This window comes from Chelonoidis abingdonii, chromosome 7, assembly GCF_003597395.2.
Source record: "Chelonoidis abingdonii isolate Lonesome George chromosome 7, CheloAbing_2.0, whole genome shotgun sequence".
Taxonomy (NCBI): domain Eukaryota; kingdom Metazoa; phylum Chordata; order Testudines; family Testudinidae; genus Chelonoidis; species Chelonoidis abingdonii.
The window spans coordinates 21,602,412-21,628,101 of NC_133775.1; the positions used below are offsets into that span (position 1 = coordinate 21,602,412).

Here is a 25,690-nt window from a genome sequence, read left to right on the forward strand (position 1 = left end):
GACATTTTCGCCAGGGTAGGTTGGCCCTCCGATATCCTTACTGATTCAGGATCTAATTTCCTGGTAGGCACCATGAAAGACCTGTGGGAAAATCATGGGGTGTATAACTTGGTTGCCACCCCATACCACCATCAAACCAATGGTTCAGGCTGAAATTGAGAATTTCACATTTGGTCCCTGATTTGGATTCAGTGGCAATGAGTTCATTGAATTCTGAGCAGCCAATATCCATACTCTGCTTAGCTGACAATGCTGTGTTCACCTACCCATTCCTGTGGGAGTTACACTCTTGTGTGGAAAAGGAGTTTCTCAAAGTTTCCATTCTTTCCAGGCTCACAAATTGTGCAGACTCTATTCACAGATGAGAGCAGGGAACTCTTGGGTGAAAAGCACTGTCCACACCAGTTACTAAACTTAACTAATTTAAATCTTTGATAAGGAAACTTTAGGACAATATATTACCATCTTAAGCATAAAGCATAAGTGAAGCAGATCGAACAGGATACAGCAGGGGTGGGCAACCTATGGCATGCGTGACGCAGGAGGCACGCGAGCTAATTTTCAGTGGCACTCACACTGCCTGAGTCCTGTAGGGGGCTCTGCATTTTAATTTAATTTTAAATGAAGCTTCTTACACATTTTAAAAATCTTATTTACTTTACATACAACAATAGTTTAGTTATATATTATAGACTTATAGAAAGAAACCTTCTAAAAACGTTTAAATGTATTACTGGCACGCAAAACCTTAAATTAGAGTGAATAAATGAAGACTTGGCACACCACTTCGGAAAGGTTGCCGACCCCTGGGATATAGCAATCAATCACTCAGTCCAGGGGTGCATGAAGGCTGTTTCTGTCATTGTCAGATCCGTGCTGGTTTGATCTGGTGTAAGTTCTGCCTTGCTTCCCACCCTCCCCCAAGGATTTGCTAAAGATATCCTTTCATACCTAGCTTCATAACATCACACAAATACAAATTATTAAAGCTTCCCCATCTACAAATATTTCATTCTAAATATATTTCTAATACACTTTTACTTATCCTGCTAAAGCTCGAATTGATATTCCTTCTCTCTCTTTTTAAACCACTGCTTTCATATATTCATTATTTCTTACAACTCTTCTATTATTATCTCAGTTGTCTTTTTGTGTCCTTGGAGTTGCTGGCTAGTCCTCCCTAGCCTGTTTTGCTAGGGCGCTCTACATCTAGCTAGTAATTCACACTTTTGTCTGGTTGCTTCCCCCTGTTATCTAGACAGACTGAGGATCCACTGTAGATAAGACACAACAAGCTTTCTCATTTTTTTACAATCTTTGAAACCTGTGTCAACAAGAAACATAGAAAGCAGAAAAGTTCCCTTTTACGTTTTCTTATAACATCTACTTCTGTAAGATTATTTAATATAAATTTAGTAACAAATTTCTTTACAAAAGTATTAAATATATCTAGTGCCTCTGCACCAACTACAGTCAATAATAAGGCCAATTCACTGGCTGGTAATATTCATTTTATCTGCATCCACTTCAATCACATGCAACAAGGATTTCTGTTTCAAAAACTTCCATGGTTCCTCCACATTTCCCGCAAACCTTACTCCTGGTGGAGGTTTCCAGCTGTCCTTCCTTAGTGGGTTTATATGTGTAGTTAAGGTATCTGGAATCGCTGTGAAAATTCTTTGATTGCTCTTAACTATATCTATACCGTGTGGTGCTATTCTTAGTAGGGTATGGAGCAATTGTATTTAACACTTCTGTTGTTTTTATTTGTACATTACATAATTACAAAACAACACTCAAAACTTGGAGTTGACTGCAGCCCCTGCAGTTCAGAACCCTGCCTTACTAAGAGGAACGTGACCTATAAACAGGACAAATTTACAATACCCCCATGTTGGCTTAGCTTCAGTAGTCAGTGAGTTGGGGTGTACAGTTAAGGCTCCGCCCATTCTGTGTCCCTCCCTGTACATTCCTCATCCACCTCTGCAGTTAAGGGAGGGAGCAAATAGCCCACTAATCTCTTTATCATGAAAGTTGAACGTACAAGTGTAGAATTATGTACAGAAAAACCTGCATTCAGAAATAAAACAATGTAAAACTTTAGAGCCTACAAGTCCACTCAGTCCTCCTTCTTGATCAGCCAATCACTCAGATAAACAAGTTTGCTTACAATTTGCAGGAGATAATGCTACCTGCTTCTTGTTTACAGTGTCACCTGAAAGTGAGAACTGGAGTTCACATGGCACTGGTGAACTGGCATTGCAAGATATTTACATGCCAGATGCGCTAAGGTTCATATACCCCTTCATGCTTCAAAGACAATTCCAGAGGACATGCTTCCATGCTGATGATGGGTTCTGCTTGATAACGATCCAAACCAGTGCAGAGTGATGCATGTTCATTTCCATCATCTGAGTCAGATGCCACCAGCAGAAGATTGATTTTCCTTTTTGGTGGCTTGGGTTCTGTAGTTTCTGCATCAGAGTGTTGGTCTTTTAAGACTTCTAAAAGCATGCTCCACATCTCGTCCCTCTCAGATTTTGGATGACACTTCAGATTCTTAAACCTTGGGTCGAGTGCTGTAGCTATTTTTAGAATTTTCACATCAATACTTTCTTTGGGTTTTGTCAAATCTTCTGTGAAAGTGTTCTTAAAATGAACGTGTGCTCGGTCATCATTTGAGATGGCTGTAACATGAAATATATGCAGAATGTGGGTAAAACAGAGCAGGAGACATATATTTCTCCTCCCAAGGAGTACAGTCACAAATGTAATTGATGCATTATTTTTTTAATGAGTGTCATCAGCATGGAAGTATGTCCTCTGGAATAGTGGCCAGTGCATGAAGGGGCATATGAATGTTTAGCATATCTGGCATGTAAATATCTTGCAGTGCTGGCTACAAAAGTGCCATATGAACGCTTGTTCTCACTTTCAGGTGATATTGTAAATAAGAAGTGAGCAGTAGTATCTCCTGTCAATGTAAACAAGCTTGTTTGTTTTAGTGACTGGCAGAATAAGAAGTAGGACTGAGTGGACTTGTAGGCTCTAAAGTTTTACACTGTGTTGTTTTTGAGTGCAATTATGTAACCAAAAAAAAATCTGCGTTTGTAAGTTACACTTTCATGATAAAGAAATTGCATATCAGTACTTGTATGAGGTGAATTGAAGAATATTCTTTTTTTTGTTTATCTTTTTTTACAGTGCATATATTTGTAATAAAAAATAACATAAAATGAGCACTGTGCACTCTGTATTCTGTATTGTAATTGAAGTCAATATTGAAAATGTAGAAAAACTTCCAAAAATATTTAATAAATTTCAATTGGTATTTTTGTTCTAAGTGTGATTAATTTTTTTTGTTAATTTTGTGGGTTAATTGCAATTAATTGACAGCCCTAATAATAATAATATAAAGTGAGCACTGTATACTTTGTATTCTGTGTTGTAATTGAAATCAATATATTTGAAAATGTAAAATGCATTCAAAAATATTTTAAATAAGTGGTATTCTGTTATTGTTTAACAGCATGATTAATCAGTATTAATTTTAATTGCTTGACAGCCCGAATTGCAACTGAAGTAATATGACATTGTAACTTGCTGGCCTTCTCCCCAGCACATAAAAGGACCCACAGCCACACCCAGTGTCTTTCCACTCAGTTTTATTTTACCAATATAAGCAAAACTAACAAAATCAATTCCTCAGCCCATTCTGGGTTACAGCTCCTGTGGCCCTTTGCCCTTTAACTCTGTCCTTCCTGCTTCAGGGCTTCTTGCAGAAATCTTCCATGCTCTGCTTACTGAGCACCCTCATGCCAGGCTTTCTCTTTGGAGGCTTTTTTCCTCTAGCAGATTCCCACAGCTTCCCCACCCCAGTTGACTCTGGCAGTCCCCCTGCTGCTCCTGCTTCACTCACTAGGTCTCACTCTGCTCTAGGCTCAGCGTGCTCTCTTTTAAATCTAACTGGGGACAGCTGACCAGTTGGGGCCAGTCCCCCTGTGTGACATCTTCAAGGTGAAGCTCTCATCTTTGATTCACTCCTGAAATCCTCCCCATCTCCTGCCTCCACTTCTCTCACTGATTTCTTCCAAGAGAAAATTGACAAAATATTACATGAACTTCTCTCTCCTCTCTGCTTACCTTCTTTTCATTCTTCCTTCTTCCCCCACTACAACTCTCTCCTCCTCTTTCCTGTCACAAATGCAAACATTTTGTCTGCTCTCCTCATCTGATCCCTCCACTCTCCCCAAAGGCCCCATCCCATCTGCTGATCTCCCTTGCAACCCATGGTCATTCCCTCCCTTACTCTTCTCCTTAATCTCCCGCTGTTTGGCTTTTCACCTTATGGTACAAGCATATCATGCGGGGGGAAGCATAGCTCAGTGGCTTGAGCATTAGCCTGCTAAATCTAGGGTTGTGAGCTCAGTCCTTGAAGGGGCCATTTAGGGAACTAGGGTTAAAAAGAAAAAAAAATCTGGGAATTTGCCCTGCTTTGAGCAGGGGGTTGGACTGGATGATCTCCTGAGGTCCCTTCCAACCCTGATATTCTATGATTCCACATTTAGTATCTCTCATCTTTAAAAACTGATCTTTGTCCATATTCCCCATCTCCCTTTTCCTTTTTATCACTGAGCTCCTTGAATGCCTTGTTTATAGTCACTATCTGGAGTTCCTCTCCTCCAGTTCCATTCTAGACCCTCTCCTATGTGGTTTCTACCCCTTTCACACCACTGAAGCCACTGTCACCAAAGTCTCTCATGATCTTTTCCTAGCTGAAGCTCAGAACCAGTACTACATTCTCACCTTCCTTGAGTTGTCATAGAATCATAGAAATGTAGGACTGGAGGGACCTTGATAGTTCCTCTAGTGTCCATTCCTCTGCAATGAGGCAGGACTAAGTATTATTTAGACCATCCTTGTCAGGTGTTTGTCTAACCCAGAGATCGGCAACATTTGGCATGCGGCTCGTCAGGGAGATCTGCTGGCGGGCTGGGACGGTTTGTTTACCTATAGCATCTGCAGGTTTGGCCGATCGCAGCTCCCAGTGGCCACAGTTTGCTATTCCAGGCCAATGGGGGCTGCGGGAAGCAGTGGCCATCACATCTCTTGGCCCACATCGCTTCCCGCAGCCCCCATTGGGGTGGAATGGCCAACCATGGCCAGTGGGAGCTGCGATTGGCCGATCCTGGGGACACTGCAGGTAAACAAACCATCCCAGCCTGCCAGTGGATTTTCCTAACAGGCTACGTGCCAAAGGTTGCTGATCCCTGGGCTAACCTGTTCTTAAAATCCTCCAATGATGGAGATTTCACATCCTCCCTTGGTATCTTTTTCCGGAGCTTAACTTCCTTATGGTTAGGAAGTTTTTCCTAGCATCTAAACTAAGTCTCCCTTTCTGCAATTTAAGCCCATTACTTCTTATCCTGTCTGCAGTGCATAAGGGAACAACTTACCATCATGCTAGTTATAACAACCTTTTATGTACTTGAAGATTGTAGCAATGTCCCCCCTCAGTCTTCTCTTCCTCAGGCTATACAAACACATTTATTTCAATCTTTCCACATAGGTCACATTTTCAAGACCTTTCTAGATGCCTTTGACACTGTAAACCATGCTCTTCTTGACATTTGTCCCTTAGCTTCTTTATTAAAGCCAATGTTATTCTTTCAAGTATAGCCCTTGACACTAACTATAACTTTGGTGCTTTCTCCCATACTGCCTTCACATCCCCACTTGGAAGAAGATTCCCATAAACATCCACAAAGCTGCCTCATTATCCTCCTTCAAATCCCTCCTTCAAACTCTTTCTCCAGAGGGTCCTCAAAGTTGACAATGGTGAGGCTGCTGATGGTCAAGAGCATCTCGTTGTTTTCCTGTATTCTCATCTGCCTGTCTCTGTTGGGTATAAATAACAGTGTGCACAATGAGGCACTGCTTAGGCAACTAAAGATGTGCCAGAATTTTAGGGTATATACCCGACTCAACTCTCTGTTTTTACAGTGTTGTGTCCTGCTGCTGAGTTTTGCCCTGCCACAGTGAAAGGCTGCAGCTCCGGCAACTCCTGCTGCCAGTGTCATTCACTGCTGCATGTAGCTATGCTCAGTAACATGGATGCAGCCTGTTTTTCACTCTGGCATGTAGGAACACATATCCTACATGCCACCACCAGTGTAAACAATATCTTAGAATGTAAGCTCTTTTGGGCAGGGATCATCTTTTTGTTCTATCTCTTGTACAGTGCCTAGCACAATGAGGTCCTGATCCATAACTAGGGCTCCTAGTCCTAGGCACTACGGTAATACAAATAAATAATAACAGTGAACACATAGTTCAGGAAAAGTGTTCATAAGAGGACTTATAGATTGAGTACAGCAAATTTCATATTCTGTCAGTGTCCGTTAACAATTATAGTTACTATCAAGGGCTATGTTTGAAAGAGTAACATTGACTTTGATAAACATCTGGAATTACTGTCACCAGAGTAGACAGTACTACTCCAGAAGTTTGTGTGTATCTATGAGTGGATGCCAGCGAGCCATCTGTTTTCTTATACCTAAGAATTAAGCAAGCGGGTGGATGCTGAAATCTTACTCTGTGGTTTTCTGTGTACTTCTCTGTCTTGTTTCATACAGCAAGAAATTACTCTGACTTTTAGTATTTATGGTAATTGCTTAAGGGAAGTATCTTGGTCTAGTTGTGTGCAATCTCTAGCTGAAGAATGCCTGGTCATCTAAATGAGCTGAGACACAGAAAGGGCCTTATGTTTAATAAGAGTGGATAATTTAGCAATTAAAATTGTGACCCCTGGACAAAAACACCAATGAGCAATGGAAATACTGTAGAAGCAAAAAGGACTCATGCTTGCTGAGAGAAGAAGTACAAGCAAGACTGTATCTTCCAGAATTATTCTGGAAACAGCAATTACTAAAAGACCACATCAGGCAATTACTGTATTTCTCAACTGGAAGAACTAGACATCAACTTTGGTTGGTAAGTCCAACCTATGATGAAAATGACAAAAGTTGTCACCAAAGATAAGGCTAAGAGAAACTGTATAATTGGGCATAGAAGGATTGATTATAGTCTACAAATTCCTGGACCTTTTAAAAAGCTTGTTATTCCAATATTCTAAATCTCAGCATTTGATAGCTCAGCTGTGAGAAAAAACAGAATGTTTGTACCATAAGAACAGCATCTGGATCGATTTAAGCACCATTTGAACAGATTAATTATGAGAGGGAGCATGGTACTTAAGAAAATGTAGGTATGGGGTCTCTGCTGGTGAGAAAAACAATAACTGTTTTAAAGTTAGATTAATAAGCAAGTTGCTATTTTGAATACTCAGGATCACTTTTTGTATCCCATGAATGGGAAATTAATTTAATTCCTGCAGCCTTCGGTGAAAATGACTCTTTTAGACTCCTTGTCATTGGGTTCACAGATTTCAGAAGTCATCATTTTTAGGCTTGGAAAGATTAGATTTTTATCAGTAAATGTTGGTAAACATCAATTTCAGCATATACACAACCCAACAAAAAATATTTCCATCGATGATGATAAAAATTTATAGATAGGCAAAGTAAGAAAAATGCTGCCTGATAAATCAGTTGATTTATGGATATTTACTTTGTATATTTTGACATGTGATTTGACAATTTGTGTTTTAATGGTTATGAAACTTGTTTTTGAATTGCAATGTCTACCATCATTAATTATTGTCTGACCCCCCATAATTTCCCACAACAGTGAACATTTAAATTGATCAAAATGAAAAAGCCTATACTCCATAATTTGCACAATTGTAAACATTTAAATAAATAAATCTTTAAAAATGTTTAAAAATAAATGGGTCAAAATTATACAAAAATTGAATTTTGCCTAGCCTAATTAACTCTGGTGATTTTATGTGACTGACTGTATTTATTCTGTGCTTTTTCCATGGCTGCAAAGATGATCATAATAAGATTAGTGAGAATTCATTCTTTCCATCAGAGCGGGGTAAATTCATGATTGATATAACGCCACTGGAGTGTTTCACCTGAGTTGAATTTGGCCCATTCAGCCAAATTGCAAACCTGGGGTAAACAGATGTACGTCACTGGTGTAAATGGTGTAGTGGTGTAAATGGTGACAAAATGTATATCTCTAAATTGGTCAGAAATAAATGGTAGTGTAACTGGATTAATTTGGTATTCAGAGAGGTAATATAAGGACAGATGATGGAGTGGAGTGTGTATGGAAGAGGCACATTGCTGGAAAAACAACCAACAGGAGGTTGTAAGTTAAACCACTTCTCCTCTCCGTCATTGTGCATGCACACACTATATTTTACAACCTACCTCCCTGTCTTTTTCTTTCCGCACCACCAGTGGCTGAACATGTCCCTGTTAAACCATGCATTGTTGGTGTGGAGGTGCTGCTGGAAATTATGCATGAAGAGGGAGCGTGCTACATAGCCAACGTTCCTCTCTGAGGTGTCCCCCAGCACATTTCCTGCTCTCCTTGTTGCATAGCAAAGGAAATCAGTAGACTGATTTTTGATGAGTGTTCCAGGGTGCAGAACACAGGGCTGGCATTTTAAACGACTAATCTAAGCTGACGATAATGCCCATGCATTTTTCTTAATGTAGAGTTCAATTTCATAAACAGCTGAAGGGACATTTTTCTGCCTTAATGACATAGACAATTGCTCTACTTTAATAGCGATCCCATAGAGCCCTATAGTGGCAATATAGATACATCTCAGGCAACCAAAGGTGGTGGTTTGGTTTCTAATTCCCTGTTCTCTTTTATAGTGGTTGTTATTACTTTGAGACCTTCCAGGCATTTTGCAGGCAGTAAAATGGACAGCTAATGTATCCTGGAAATTTTACAGTTCTCATACTAAACTCACCAGCATAATAGGAAACGGTAGCTCCCAGCAGCTTCCACAACGGGTTGATGATTGATGATGCATGCAAATAAAAGACATAGCAATCTCTATAAAGGAAACAAGATGATTCTTTTTTGGCCAGTGATGCTCTTCTTAATTTATCCCAAAATTGCTTGGGAAATTGAGGGTGGCAAGAACTGCTTAAATAGTGAAAGAGGAAAAATGCAAAATGGTGAAACATACGTTCATGGGAAAACAGGGCTGTAAAAAGCAAGAAAACTGAAATATGCTGTCTGTAGGTTTACTGAGTGAAGCAAAAATGAATCAAAACAAGTCATTCCTTAGTACTAATGTGGCATAACTGTATAGTAATAAAATTAAAACTCATTGCTATGATTCTTTGTGAATTTCTTGGTGTAACTATATGTGGAAGGACTCCAATAACGGATTCATCTTTTTTGGGGGGGGGGTGACTTTTTGGTTCCTCTTTGTCTCATTAACTTAATTGAAAATGGAGCTCGTATGTTTAAAAAGCTAAGGTACATATTCAATAAAAATGGCTATGTTAGTGGGTTTTTTCAAGTTTTGAGGTATAATCTTCTATTGTGATTTCCTGAAGACAATAATTTTGGTTTGCAAAGGACATTATGTATATGTTTACTTTATAGGCCAATAGTGATATCAACTCTTTTTCCTGCCATATGACTTGTGATATTTCTTTAGCTGGCTCTTCCATAGGTTATTAGCCTAGGATATTCCTTTTACTTAGAATTTGAAACTTGCTTGATTTTAAGTGGAATGGTTAATATAGCACAATATATGTAGAGAAAAGGAAAATAATCTGTTGAAATGCCTCTACAAATCCACATGAGAGAGTCACATCTCTCAGGCTACATATATACTTGGAGTTGGGGTGAAATTCCCAGCTTAAACAGACAGACATACTTGAGCTAATTCTCATTGATCTAGTGTGCTAAAAATAGTAGTGTAGTGGCAACTCATTGATCTAGTGTGCTAAAAATAGTAGTGTAGTAGCATGAGCAACAGTGGCAGGAGCTACCATCTCTGAGTACATACCCATGGACTATGCGCCAATGCAGCGACACTACTATTTTTAGCGCACTACCTCAGTGAGAGTTAGCATGAGTATATCTACTCAAGCTGGAAATCACATCCCCAGCTACAATTATAGATATAGCCTCAATTCTCCCTCAAGAAAATATAGTTTTTAGAATGATTTTTCCTGTCATGAGAGGAACTTTTCTCTAATGTGAAGATATTTCAAGTTCAGATGTGAAATTACCCAAAGTTTTGGGGACTTTCAAATCAGGGGTCTCAGTGTGGAACATCTCTATTTTAAAATTTCAGTAGCAGTTCTTTAATTATTTGTGAGTAAAGGGATTGTTAACATCTTGTGGCTTAATATCCTGCCCAGCAATATATAGGAGACAACCATTGCATGCTCTGTGAAAACCAGAAGAAGCACAACACAGGTGATTTTATAAGACATTATAATCCATGTGTTTGCAGGTACCGGGTATTTTGAGGACAAAAATGACTACTTAGATGCCTAACTGTGCATTTGAATATACGAATACCTAGTTTGCATGCACAGTTGCGAGAACTGTACACATAAATTAGGCTTGCACTTGTGCATCATTTTTGTACCCTGACATGATTGTCTTTGATGATTTGTCTGACACAAATACCAGAATATTAGATGATAGGATCAAGTACGTAGTGTTTAAGACCACTTAAATGTTTTTATATTATTATTATTATTTATTTGTATTACCATAGAACCTAGGAACCCTAGTCAGGGACGAGAACCACAGTTGTACTAGTCGCTGTTCAAACACAGAGTAAAGGACAGGGATTACAATCCAAGTACAATAGAACCTCAGAGTTATGAACATGAGAATCATGAACTGATTGGTCAGGCATACAGCTCATTTGGAACCCAAAGTACACAATCAAGCAGCAGAGACCAGACAAAAAAATTAATACTGTACAGTACTGTGTTAAACACAAACAATTAAAATAAGAGTTTTAAAAAAATATTTGACAAGGTAGGGAAACTGTTTCTGTGCTTATTGCATTTTAAATTAAGATGGTTAAAAGCAGCATTTTTCCTCTGCATAGTAAAGTTTCAAAGCTGTATTAAATCAGTGTTCAGTTGTAAACTTTTAAAAAGAACAACCATAAGGTTTTGTTCAGATTACAAATATTTTGGAGTTATGAACAATCTCCATTCTCGAGGTGGTTGTAACTCTGAGGTTCTACTGCATGGGACAAAAGACAACACATGGATATAGACGGACAGGAGAGTACAGGGAAACAGTGAGAAAATATTAGTCAGCATGATAGGTAGTGGCCTCAGCACATTTGCAGCCTAGCAATTGTAAAAAAAAAAAAAAAAAAAAAAGTTGGCATCACAGCAAAGAAAAGTTATAAGGAGGGATTTGAAGGATGATAATGAGGTAGCTTTGTAAATGTTTACAACAACTTAGTTCTCCAGCCATAATACAGCTCAACTGCTCTTTTCTTCAGCCAGTTCCAAACTTCCAGGTTTCCTCCCTTTTTAAGTCTTACACCCACCACTGGTTTAGCAGCGCAGGGTTAATTAAATAGTTGGACAGCCATGGGTCTGCAGGCCCCTAACGGGGCAGGCCATCTTGTTATAAATCAGGACAACATTTTTGTAATGATCGATAAACCTGTTTGGGAAAGGAGTGGGCTGAGGACTATATGATGTCTGGATGTGGGGTTACTTTGCTTTGATGTGGGGATACTTTGCGTAATAAACAATTAGTTGTGACAAGGACAGCATGGGGGACCAGTGTAAGCAAACAAACTTATTTCTAACATGCCTTAATGTTTGTTTATTTAGACATCTATGAAGTATCTATTCCTGGCAAAGGCAATGTATATATATAATAAATTGCCTAGATAACATGTTAGTCACTCACTATAGAAATAAGTTTGTTTGCTTACATTGGTCTCCCACGCTGTCCTTGTCACAAATAATTGTTTTTTAAGCAAAGTATCTGTCTTGGGTAATTCATCGTTGTTGGTTGTAATTAAAAACTTAATTTCCAAAATGTGCTTCAGTGTTTTCATTGCTTCCTATGATCTCTGAAACTTTCAGATTAAAATGAACTCAGCAAAATGGCTATAGTTTTCCTTTAGTAAGGATAATGTAGAAAAACTGTGGTGTAAATCACTAAAATATTTGGATATTCTCTAAAGCGTCTTTCCTGTGATAGGAAGAAATCTGCACTCTGAAAATTACAGTATGTTTAAATATCAAATTATTCAATTAATAATACCTTGGCAGGTAAATTGTTTTCTGTGTTTTGTTATGGGTACAAATTCTGTTCATTTGTATAGAACACTAAACAATGTTCTAGTGCGGGGTCAAGGAATACAGCATTTTATTCTTAATTCATACAGAATGTCTTTAAACTGAAGGACAACTTCAGGTACAAATCAAACTGCATCCAGGTTTTAATTTAGGCCCAGTTTCAGGAAAGCAATTCAGCATATGCTTAACTTACAGTTAAAAATGTACTTAAACACCCTTTCTGAAAAAGGGTGATTTTTTTTCCCCCTTGTATTGCAAGTTTTTTGGGGCAGGGCTTATCTCTTACTATATGTTTGTATGGCATCTTGCATAATGGGCCCCTAAGGTGATTGAAATTTCTAGGTGTTGGTAGGATGCAAATCGTAAGTAATTTTAAATATGGATTATGCTGAATTGTTGATACATAACTAATTATTCAAACTCTTCTAATTTCTGTATAAAAAGACACTGCCCAAAACTAGATCTTTTATCTGAGCATGCACAAATTTTAGGTGTTTGGGTAGAATGCCATGCAAATTTGAACCACTTCTTTTCTGAATTTTCAAAATTGTCCCAGCTTCTGTCCATCACTCTCTGAAATGAAGGCGAACCAAAATCCAAAACCAATTTTTGCAGAAATTCCCACATTGAAATTCAGGAGTTAGGGACCTGCTCAAACTTCTACCAAAATCATTGGGAGTCTTTACACTGACTTCACTGGGAAGTGGATTGATTCCTAGGTTAGAATGCAACAGGGATCTGGCAAGCCCAAAAACTAACTTTCGGACTTTGCAAAATTAATACCACCCTGGATTTTTACTCATCTTTGTTGTAAATGCCCAAAATTTAATAATGCTCAAGTTGTGCATGAACTCCCAGATCTTATTGCAACTATAGATAAAATTACCTTTCTAATGATGTGACAACCTCCAACTATTTTGGGAGGGTCTTTGGGGGTCAGGCAGAGAAGTTGCAATCTAATTATTCATGTTCTAAGATCAGTTATGTTGTAGGATTTGCAGACTCTAAAGATGAACTTTAATACAGTAATGATCTAATCATTTCAAATAGGACTCTATTTTCATGAATTTTAATATTATTTCTGGATAAGATATACTAGTTTTCAGAATATTTATGACTGGAATGGTTTCCTTATGTATATTCCATCCTTCTTATAGCTTCTTACCTTTGTCTTTCTCCCTGCATGCAACTATACCATCTTTTTTCTATAAAGAAATGAAGCTATGTTTTTCTATATCCAAAGAGCATCCATATAGTTCAGTCTACAATTATATTTAAATTAAGGGAAATTATGAGAAATTTTGAAAACCTCCATAACAGAGCATAGTGTTTGTACCTTCTCTGTAACAGTGTATAGTAACTGAAGATAAAGGACTTGCATATCTGTTCTAATGATGATAGTGGATTCCACTAAAGCTGGCAGGTTCATGGGGATGTGAAAGGGATTGCTGGCTGGCTAAAGTGCAGGGGGCTCCAGAGTAATCAAGGATAATATGGATCAATCAGGCTTTAAATGTGTCTTAACCAGCTTACATTCTGTCTCAGTGGGTAATATTTCAGCCATATACATGTGCATGTGTAGGGGTATGTATGGAGCCTCACCTCCATGCACTGTTAAACAATTTCTATTCATATGCCTTCTATGTAATTTTATAATGCATTTTCTTTACTGGGTTTTATTTAGCCCTAGCTTCAGCCAGAATATCTCCCCAGGGCTCTTAGAAGTGGCCTAGAGCTGACAAGTTCAATAGTGGGCAGTGCTGGGTGGAACTTGGGATGTGGACAGGAAATTCTGGGATGTACTGCTTCACTGCATACTATATTTGTCCTTCCTGATGGAACCCCTGGGGAAAGCAGCTGTGAATTCCTTTATGCCAGTAGGTATGTTGAAAGGCAGCTTTTCTGGGGTTTTGTCATCAGTGGGAATAAATGCATGGCAAGTTCTGAAGTTTAGTTGAAAGGAGTTTGAGTTACATGAACACCAGAAAAGTTTCTAAAAAGTATGTTTATTGGTGAAAACTCCCTCCCTCCTTTGATATTTCTAATTTACCAATTAGATTTTTTCCAGATTAATTTATATTTTAAAAAAAAGATTTGCTTATCATCAGGTAAAGTATAAACAGGAGAAATTTCAGCACAAACTCTAATTTATGCTGGAAGTTTATAAGAACTTGAATAATACATAGAAGCTTATGATGAAGGCGCTTCCTTACCCATAACTCTAGCATCACAAGCATGATGCTGTGACTGCAGATAAAAAATCTTGCCTCGGTTTTAAAAACAAAAAACCATTTCAGGGACAAAGAATGGATTATATTCACAAAGTAAAACAATGTGTGTAAGCAAAGAAGTACTCTACTGAGAGCTCATATACTTTTTTCTGCTGACTTGGCCAAAACCATGGAACTGAAATGATTCCCATGATGAGATGCAGTTGACAGTAAGGTCAACAGTACATGTAAACAGTAAAAGCCAACAGAAGCGGCTAGACTGCAAAATAGTCTTGGCTGCCAAACGGGTAGTTATAATATCTTTTCACACTTATTATTATTAAATAAACCTCTACCCTGATATAACGCTGTCCTCAGGAGCCAAAAAATCTTACCGCATTATAGGTGAAACCACGTTATATCGAACTTGCTTTGATCTGCCAGAGTGCGCAGCCCCACCCCCCTGGAGCACTGCTTTACTGCGTTATATTCGAATTCATGTTATATTGGGTCGCATTATATCAGGGTAGAGGTGTAATATTATTGTATTAATAATAAAGAATAATTGAAACTGGTTAGTATGTCATGTCTAAAGAACTCTGGGCTCCTTAATTATATCAGTAGGTCAGCATATCTCGTAACTACCAGTCTGGGAATGGCCAACTTGTTAATGAAGTTCTCAATTAAATGAGCACAAACCTACTCAATTAAAAATAAAAAGGATAAACAAAGCAAGAAAGTCATGGTTATTAGGTGCCAGGAATGTACTCCTAGGGAAGAGGGCTTTTGGCTTGGGGGAATTTAGAGAGTTTTTGGTTTGTTTTTAACTACAGTCATGTACTCATCTTTATACTCACACAGTCCATATCTCAAAGAGTGGAAATATAATTAAATAGTTAAAATACCAGGCGAAATCCTGGTCCATTGAAGTAAATGGCAGAACTCCCATTGACTTCAATAAGGGAAGGATTTTACCTGTAGTTCAGAGATACATGCATAATACTATGAGTAATGGTGCAACCTCAAATCAACTACAATACCAAGAAAAGGCCCTCCGGACAAATGTATTTTAAGGAGTTTGAAGGAAGAAATTGATCGATGGAAAAACAGAGTATGGAAGGCATAATATTGGGAAAGGATTCACAGGAAGATGTTGGAAGGGAGGAGTAACTGGAGAGTAGAAGGAAACCTTGGAGGTTCAGGTTCAAGTCCTCAAGTGAATTTATATCATCTCAGCTGTTCCAGTGTGTAAGCGAGAGTAGTGCTTGGATTGAAGAGCAGTTGGGGGTGATGTTGGTGCAATAAGGGGAGAAAGTTCAAGGACTTAACCAACAGCAAAGGAAACATCTTTTGAAGCTATCTGCTCCAGATCATCAGGATGGTGGGGTCTTTCTGGATTCCTTGCTGCTATTAGTTGCACAGGTAGCAAGAGATGAAAGAAAGATTGTCTTCCACCCATATCTGTCTAGGAGGTCTTTACGTCTCCTGACATACAATGACCTGGCCACAGTGATCCATACATTTGATTTCCAGGCTCAATTATTGCCACATACTATACTTAATAATTAATGGATCCAAGGATATGAATAATGATGATGGTGCTAATAAGATAGAAGTGAAACAGGGAAATAAAAATAACCCCTCTCCCCCACACACAAATTGCCAATTCATATCAGAGTGGGAAGAGAACTAAAGGAGAGAAATATGATATGGTAGGGTTTGTGATACTGATTGCAAGATGCTCTGATACTTTAGTGATGAGATGGTCTGGGTGGTCATTGTGCTTTTATAATATTTTCTATAGCCAAGTTTCACCAACTCCAACTCCAGTCTCTGGAGTCAACCATTATTGAAAGCAATGGGACTGTTGCCATTATTTTCAAGGAGGCCAGAATTTCACTTTATGTGTTAATCTCTACTGGATCTATGCATGTTCAAACAAGGACAGATTAAATGCTTAACGTATGGAGGATTCAGAGAGTCAGGCTGGCAATTTTATGCCTTTGCTTGAAAGACCATTGTACTCTTCAGTGTGGTCTTTTCAGAATTGTCAGTGCTGTATGTTTTCTGATGGTATCCAATGTGCTGTGATAGACATGTAATCAACCATGTAATTGCCACTGTTCCACTTATCTGAGCACACAATGCCCCTCAGATTTTAAGAGATTTCACATTATTTTAGCATGCACATGGACATGAATGTGTGAAAAGGAACTTGGTGAAGTGGACTGTCTGTTGCTGTGAATATGATTAAATGTTTTCTGGATACTATAGTAAATGGTAACATTATTTCTCTATTCAGATCTGAAATATTTTTGTTCTAAAACTATGTAGTCCTAATTCTCACTATCACTCAATGATTTTGAGACACTATCAGGTTCCTCTAACCTTCCTCACAATTTCATGAAGGGCTTTTCTGGATGGAATTACAAGGGTACAGTTACTCTAATGCTCAGTGTCCCTGCAAGAAACACAAGCTAGTTCTTTAGCTCTTGTTAGTTAATTGTTTTCTTTTCTATTTGAGATAGGTATTGAGTTTTGCCCCAGGCTAATAAACTATGGCCATGCACTAGGGAGATAAGACTTCACTGAAATAAATAATGCACACACAAATAAACATTTTAAAGAAAGTGCAAGGTTACATTGATAGCTTGTGGTTTTGTGGTAAAATCCATAACAAATCTGTTTTAAACAATGGATGTATTGAAATGAAAAGCCAACAAAAGCCACACAATCTAAATATAACCACAGAAAGATAAACTATGTTCATTTATAATATTGTTTTAACTTGATCTCCCCCCCTCCCCCACTTCTTGTGGCATGCCATGCTACTTACTATTTTTGAAGGTGATTGGCAATGGATTATCATTTGCTTCTAAAAACAAATTGCATTAAATGCTTTATAATTACATTTTCTTGCATTTTCAAAAGTTTTTCAAATGCTTTCTTAGTCCGCAAACTGTGGCATTAGAAATAATGCTGGCCATGATCAGCATTACTGATGACATGTCAACATAAGGGGATCCAATGCAAGCTGTTATAAGGCTCAAGGATGAAAGTATAGTAATTGTCTGGTTTCACCCCCAGAGTTGTTGGGAGATTTGATGTACGGTTTAAGGTCCATTATATGTTGTGATAGGCATATGTAGGACCCATGGATCTTGATAGATGTGTTGCAGGGGAGGTATTGGTCATAGTAGCAGTGGAGAGATGGCTGCAAGTTACAATCACTATGCTCTCAAATGAACTCTTCCAGAAAAATGATAAAAGACAAATCCTATCATTTGTGAAGAAATATTTTGCACAAAACATTCTCTCCATATCTGACCTCCCAGTTCTCATTCTCAGAGTAAACCTTCGCAACACCTTCAAAAGACAAAACTGGGAGCTTAAATTCATAACTCTGCTAGACCCAAAAATTATTGACTCAGTAAAGACAATGGTTTCGTTTCTCATTACAACAGTCTGTAACCCACTAAATCTCTTTGGTCCTACAGCTGCAGAAGTGTTAACTGCCCACTTCATTTTGAATGGTTTCTTGCAACAGTCTGTTCCACCTTGTATTTAACTGTGACACTCTACCTTTCCAAGACCTGAAGAAGAGCTCTGTAGAGCTTGAATGTTTGTCTCTCTCACCAACAAAAGTTACTATCTCATCCACCTTGTCTCTATCTCAGATGTAGTAATCTTAAGAATGACAGACAGAAGTGTGATTTTTTTTTAAGTTAAACACATCTCTTTGAATTGTGTTTTCAAACCCATGTTGTCTGCCAGTCAGAACAAAGGAAAATGGCTGCCTTTTATTCATACAGGGTAATAGCAAAAGAGACTTCTGCAATTAAAATCAAAATGAGGTTGGCTTATGCTTTGGAGAGTAAGTGGTGAGCAGGTAGAAAAAAAAATTACTGATCCTGTGGTTTGGAGGTACCTAAAGTTTGACAATCCAGTTTGTTCTATCTCTAAATTAAAGTTTAATGAGCTATATGTGAAACCATAATTTCCTACGTTCTCTATGTTTTAAATCGAGGCAAAAGCATTCCTTTCTCATGATTAGTGAGAGACAGGGATTAGTAATTTTGCTTCACAAAAAATCCTCTAATTGAGCAGAGATCAGATTGTTCTAATTAATTTCTGTACAACAAATGTTTTTGCAAGATTAAAGGCTAAGAAAATAAGTTTTACAGATTATTATAGAGAGTTCCAGCACCAAGCTATTTAATTGCATTGTTTATATTTGTTCTTCTGCTGCAGTTTTTCTCTGACCTAATATAATTCAAAGAGAAATAAGAGAAAAGCATTTACAATACAGATTATCGCAATTTTCTAGGCTTTTGTTAAAGGATAAATTTTATACTATTTTCCATTACTTTGAGCTGCCTTGTTAAATAATACATTTTGTTGGGACTTAAATAGAAATAACTATAGTAAAATAATACTAAAGTTTCTCAAGCAGAACCACAAAAGAAAGAAAATTTTGGGTTTCAGCCTATTGTCTAAATTGGCATTGTATCATGCATGAGCTTCTGTTGGATTGCTCCACAACTCTTGAAAATATATTTTAATCTCTGAATCATAATTTAACAAAGCACCAGCCAGTGATGAAACACAAAGTTACTGAGTGCATATTTAAGTTTGAATTATTTTCTGTTTGTATATCTGTGTGGTTTTAATTGTGAACAGTAATATTACTTCAGTGCAATATTTTGTGCTAATTGGGCTGAAATTTTATTAGAGACTTCACCACATGGAGCTCGCTAAGATTGCTCCAATCCAAGTCTGAGCAGATCTTTCCCTGCAGTTGCTTCTTCTGGCTGTTGGTGACTGCCATGATGCTGGGCAATGGAACAAAAAGCAGGGAGATTGTGGGTGCCCAGGTGTTGTGGAGAAGAAAAGGGAAGCAACCTGACTTGAATGCACAGGGGTGAGGAGCAGGGAGAGGAAAGGGGGCACAAGCATAGGCACAGGTGTGATAGGATGGACAGAGGCAGGCTGAGGGAATGCAGTCTTGGGTGGGGAGTTGGAGAAGGAAGAGCAAAGACAGACTGGGGAGTGCAGGAGAGAGTATTGGATGACTGTTTGAAGGAGCAGGATCTGTTTAGTTAGAAAACACATCTCTTCATTCAACTTTAATTTGTATCATTTGATGTTTTCAGTCATTCCAAAGTGCTTCATATGAATGCTGTCCAACCTCTTTTCCATCCTGACAGCGAGAGGCCATGTTTCAGAGAGTAACAGCATGCTACTACTAGTTATTCTGTTATCTTAAGTGGTAGTGGTCATACGCACTGGGGGCTGAAAAAAGATTGCACAGGCAACCTTAATTCTGGTCGAGGGAAGCTGGAATGTGGTGATCCACAAGGTTCTGTGGCAGTTGTGGGATGATGCTTGGGGAGGGGAAGGGCCCTTGCAATTGGGAAGGAAAGTCAAGGCAGTCTCAGGCTTGTCAATGGCCACTTTTAAAAACGTGGCTGTTACTGTGTTTTCTCCATTTTTCTCCCCTCTGCAAATGATGCCAGCACTGACATCTGTTTCTCTACTTCTCCCACAATGGTCTGCACACCTCTTTCCTCACTCCCCACTTCCGCCTGAAGTTCCATGAAGCTGTGGCTGAAAATCAGGCGACAGTGATTGAAATTGAGCACCTGAAAAGTGAGGCACAAATTAGTGGCCACTTTTGAAAACGTGGTTATTAAGTAGGGAGGAGCAGAGCATATGTGGGGCCTTGAAGGTAAGAAAAAGCAGCTTGCTCTTGATGCAGGAGAGGAGTGGGAGTGAAGGGATTCCGAGGGAAGGAAGTGATGTCACACAAGCCCATGAAGATCTACAAATGAGTGTGACTTGAGGGTGCGGGGAAAGATACTATATGGGTTGTAGTTCTAAGTGTCATGTCACACCTGCTCCTTGCAGTAGTGCCAGATGAGAGGGGGCTTACTTCTTGTGTACTTTAGACCAAAACTATTTTTTAAAATTAAAACATAGCTGACACTCAACTGTACGTACAGCCTAGGATCTATTGTAAGTTTGTTTTCGCTGAGCCATGCTTAGTTTTCTCCCTAAAATATTATGATTCTTTCATGGTAGCAAAACTTGAGAGAATACAGGGCAGGAGAGGGGTGGACACATACAGAGCCAGATTGTCGGTGTACTTCAGGATAATTCAACTGAAGTCAGTGGAGCTGTGCTGATTTATACTAACAGAGAATCTGGCCCATAATAAGAGAACCTGTAAAGAGAGCATGTGGAATTTACTTTCCATGCCTTCTAGACCAGAATGAGCACCTACCCTGGAATACAGTTTCCACTGAAGTGCTGTTTAAGTCTGTGTAAGAGAGGCCACAGAGTTACTCAGCCATATCTCAAATATTTGTAAAAAAAAAAAAACATTCTCAAACACCCAAAATGCAAATGATGCAACAAAAAACAGAGGTGAGGGCAATCTTTAAATGATTGTTTCTTTAACACATTGAACCTGAATTTTTTTATTTCACTGGGAATTTTGGATAAATAGAATATCCAGCATTAACTTATAGTATTGCATGTGACATTTGGATTAAGATCCAGTATTTTTATGTGAAAAATTTGAAATAACAAGGTATTAAAAATTCCAAGTTTGTGGGTAACTTAGCTAAATACCATTCTGGAATGAATGACATACCATACAATTTAGATTGTGTAATTTGTTTTTTGCCTTTCTCCTGTCCATTAGGAATATATAAATAAATAAAATAGACTCTGGGGGGGGCGGGAAAAGGCTGTTAGATTATGTAGTCCATGTGTGTGTCAATGAAGAATTGTCCCCATTTTGCATATTTACTAGTGTTTTGTCCAGTCTACTTTAAATTTTTCATATGCTTTTGTAAACTACACCTCTACCCCAATATAACACGAATTCGGATATAACGCGGTAAAGCAGTGCTCCGGGGAGGGAAACAGGGCTGCGCACTCCGGCAGATCAAAGCAAGTTTGATATAACGTGGTTTCATCTATAACATAGCAAGATGTTTGGCTCCTGAGGACAGCGTTATATTGGGGTAGATGTGTCTGATGTGAAAATACTTTCATTTTAATAGCTGATATTAACCAAAAATGCAATTTGATTATTATGCATAAAAGCTCAGCATCTAGTCTAGTTGAAATATAAAATTACTTTACTTTTTGCTCTCACTTTTAGCTATGACCCTTCGGCCAAAATAAGTCAACAGAAAATTTGTTATTGGCACTGCCAAATGAGAAACCAGGTGCACTTTGCTTGCTTTGATGTTTATTTCAACATCTTTCTCTTGTTCTTCACATCTTGAGAAATTTTGGAATAGATATTTGTTCTGACAGCTTTCATATGTTAATTAAATGGGATTGCTAGAGGCAGATACAATTCCTTGTCTGAATCTTGTTAGAGTTTAACATCTGAGTGTGTATTTACCTCAGAAAAATGTATGTGTTCTGTGGCGTATTATGAAGTCAAAGAAGCACATTGGAAAACAGGATCTGGCCCACTAAATTCATGTTATGGACTAACTGCCTGTTATGTTTCAATTAAGTCATTGTTTAGGTAGTATGAATGTTCTGTCTTTACTCGGATATAGATGTAACTCCCTTTGATGTGTGGTGGAGTTGTCCGGGGCATATATTTCAAAGAGTTCTTTCACTGAAGTCTGTATTGCTACTCTAAATTGACATAAGTGTAAATGAAAGCACAGTGTGACCTCATGTATCACAAACAATGGTTCCCTTTTACTAAGAAATAAGTGTCTTTTATTTTTATTGATATTTTTCATGGATGTACAGCTGTTCTCTAAGATGAGCAGTCTGACTGGTGACCACTGGGGTACTTAATCTACTTTGCTGCACTTTCCCATAAAGTAACACACAAACAAACTTTCCAAATGTTTTAGAAGGTAGGTGATGGAAACAATACTGGGAATGCTATGTCAAGTCCCATAACAGCCTGATTTATGTTGTCATGTTCAAATAATGCTTCTAAAAACAAATGTTTGCAATATCAGCCTCAAATGTAGATACTGTACCAGTGTATCTGGTTACTGAATATAGTGTGCATGAAACAGCAGGTTAGTTTAAATATTTTTGATCAGTTGAAAAATAGTAGGGCATGATTGTGTAAACCCTTACTCAAATGAGTAGTTCCATTTACTTGAATGGACAGATTACTTATGTAAGTAAGGGTTTCAGGAGCTGGACCTAGAGGTGTAATTTGATAAAATTTCAGAAATGTATATATTGTATTCCCTTCCACAAAAAATAATGGTATGAAACTCAAAGTAATCTTTTGCATTAACAAAGAATGTTGAAAGGCAGGAATGAGAGCTAAGATATCCAATGTAAAGATTGTTTGCATATTAGCAGTTTTGTAACCAATTGTTTTGTATGGGGTTTTTATCATCTTGATTAAAGTGCAAAAAACAAACAGACCCAACAAGCGACTGTAGAAAGAAAAAAGTCGTATGCTCTCTTGAAATCCAGAAAAAATTGCATGGATTAACTATATATTTTAGTCATAGATGGTCAGGATTAAAACTAGTACCACAGTTAGTTTTAATTAAGTTGATGATAATGGACCAAAGCATAAAATACAAAGCCTGCCATTGACTCTTTTCCAGGTGAAGGATTTATGTAGACATATATAAATCCCCCTCCTCTAACCCTGTAAGGATGGAAAAATAGACTCTAGGACATATATAATTCAGACTGCACATGCATGTGAGAAGATTAGTGTTATTACTAAGACAGTAGTTTAATAATATAAATATTATCACATATGATGATGATTTTAGAAAACAGTAATTTTCTTTTCCTTCAGTGCAGTGTTTGGAGATGACAACCAAAAGGAAAATTATTGGCCGTCTGGTGCCATGCCGATGTTTCCGGGGTGAAGAGGAAATCATCTCAGTGCTAGATTACTCCCATTGCAGCCTACAGCAGGTGCCAAAGGAGGTTTTCAACTTAGAACGGACATTAGAGGAGCTTTACCTAGATGCCAATCAAATTGAAGATCTGCCTAAGGTAAATACTGTTCTTTCTGTAACAGAGAAATACAAGGTGTGTTACTAAATGAGCATTTAAAATGAACTTTGATTTTGAAGAGGGTCTGTATAAAAAAACACCTTCTGATATAACAGATTTTACTTTTACAATATGTTTTTACTGTTTTGGTTTGTTTGTGTATTTTTCTTCCATTAGCTCTTCAGAGCCAACATGGCTAAGAGAGATTGAATAGGATTCTGTTCCTTCTAGTACATAGTACAGAAAATGTAGATTGGGAGCATCTTTTCTCCCTGTTTAGTGATACTAAGAATCAGGGCCGGCTCCAGGCCCCAGCATGCCAAGTGCGCGCTTGGGGCGGCATGCCACTGGGGGCGCTCTGCCGCTTGCCGGGAGCGCGGCAGGCGGCTCCGGTGGACCTCCCACAAGTGTGCCTGCGGAGGGTCCGCTGGTCCCGCGGCTCTGGTGGAGCAGCCTCAGGTACTCCTGCAGGAGGTCCGCCGGAGCCGTGGGACCAGCTGATCTTCCGCAGCCACGTCTGCGGGAAATCCACCGGAGCCGCAGGACCGGCGAGCGGCAGAGTGCCCCTTGCGGTGTGCCGCCGTGCTTGGGGCGGCGAAATGGCTAGAGCCGGCCCTGCTAAGGATGCATTCAATGAAATAAAAAAGTGGGAAATTCAAAACTGATAAAAGGAACGGTGGATTTGATTTAAAATCACTAATCAGGAAGACTTGATTTAATCATAGATTTCTACATAAAAGTGCATTCTTGTTGGTTGTTATAACCTTAATACATATTCTTCACAATTCAGAGATAGATGTAGGTTTTGTTTTTAAAAGGTACACAGTGTACATTTTCAAAATAAATTGCTTTAAAAACTTTTCAGATTAGTTTTGCAGCTATATCAGAAAGTGAATGATTGTTTGGTTATTTCATTTACCAAAGGTAATTGAAGCAGATAGTTCACCTCCCAGTGACTTCATAGATATCTCCAATTTAACAGGTTAATCATTAATATTTGGAGGATTTTCTTGCCATGCAGTATTAGGAGGAGATCATCACCAGACAGACATTTAAATTGTTTTATTTAACTAAAACAACAATGTTATGTATTCTGGATTTTTTTCAACAGCAAACATAATATTTTAACAAAACAAGCATATGAATTTTTGAATTTAGTTGAACATTCACGTTTTTTAAAATCAGGTTTGTTTTTGTTAAAATTGTTTTTAATCAAAATAGCTAAGTGAAATATTTAAAGAAACAAAAATTAAATCGAGTATGTCAGCCAGGTCAACATGAGAAACTTAAAATATTGGTTTCTTCAGCTATCTCACCTTCATTTTCCTGTTTGTTCATAATCCCTCCCATCTCACATTTATCTCAAGACATCTTCTCCTTGTCCAGATCTATCCCCCCCGCCCCCAACAATTTTCTATTCACTGAACTTTTTGAAACTTTGCATTTTTAGAGAGAGGTAAGAGATCTGTGTACACAAATTTGAAGAGGGACAATAGGGTTGAGGTCTCTTATTTCTCACCTTTATATATTGTTTGTTTATTTAAAAACGTTTTTGCTGTTAACAAGCATGTTATCTCTGGATACACACATCCACAGTTTGAGAACTGCAAAACTAAGCATCTCTGATGGTATCTTCTAGATTGAACACTGAGTCCCATTGAGTAGATAGAAAGATTAACCTATATAATCTATACAGAAGGCCACGGAACCGTATAAGATTGCATCCCTAATCCATGAACTATTGGAACTCATTTGCAAAAATTTTCTTAAACATTACATGAATATATAGTCTCATACTATAGAATTAGAATTTATAATCCCTATTACATGATGAGATATCTTTGAGGTATAATGTGTCTTAATTAAAACGATCTTTAGATAAGTTTTTTCCTCAAAAAGCATTTTATCAAAAAAAAATCTGATTTAAATAAACCTCCCATTTTTTTTAAATCATTGTTTTTATTCACCCTGAAAAGGAAATACAGCTCCCAGCCACTGCGGCTGGCCGGGGGTTCCCTGTAGTCCTCAGGTGCTGCAGGCAGCAGGGGTCCTGCAGCTGATAGATCAGTGGTTTGAGCATTGCCCTGCTAGACCCAGGGTTGTGAGTTCAATCCTTCAGGGGGCCATTTAGGGATGTGGGGCAAAAATCTCTCTGGGGATTGGTCCTGCTTTGAGCACTGGGTTGGACTAGGTGGCCTCCTGAAGTCCCTTCCAACCCTGATA

General features: G+C 38.2%; 1 protein-coding gene across 10 annotated transcripts in view; it reads left to right on the top strand.

Moving 5' to 3' along the window:
* The window catches only part of LRRC7 (leucine rich repeat containing 7), a 342,753-nt gene that overhangs the window by 91,286 nt on the left and 225,777 nt on the right, over nucleotides 1-25,690 (top strand). For 9 of the 10 annotated variants that reach the window (XM_075067709.1, XM_075067704.1, XM_075067702.1 and 6 more), the window contains one exon: nucleotides 23,265-23,467. In XM_075067709.1, the coding sequence (XP_074923810.1) occupies nucleotides 23,279-23,467 (189 nt within the window). In that variant the 5' untranslated portion in view covers nucleotides 23,265-23,278. The remainder of the gene's footprint in view (nucleotides 1-23,264; nucleotides 23,468-25,690) is intronic. The other variant, XM_075067706.1, reaches the window with a different exon arrangement.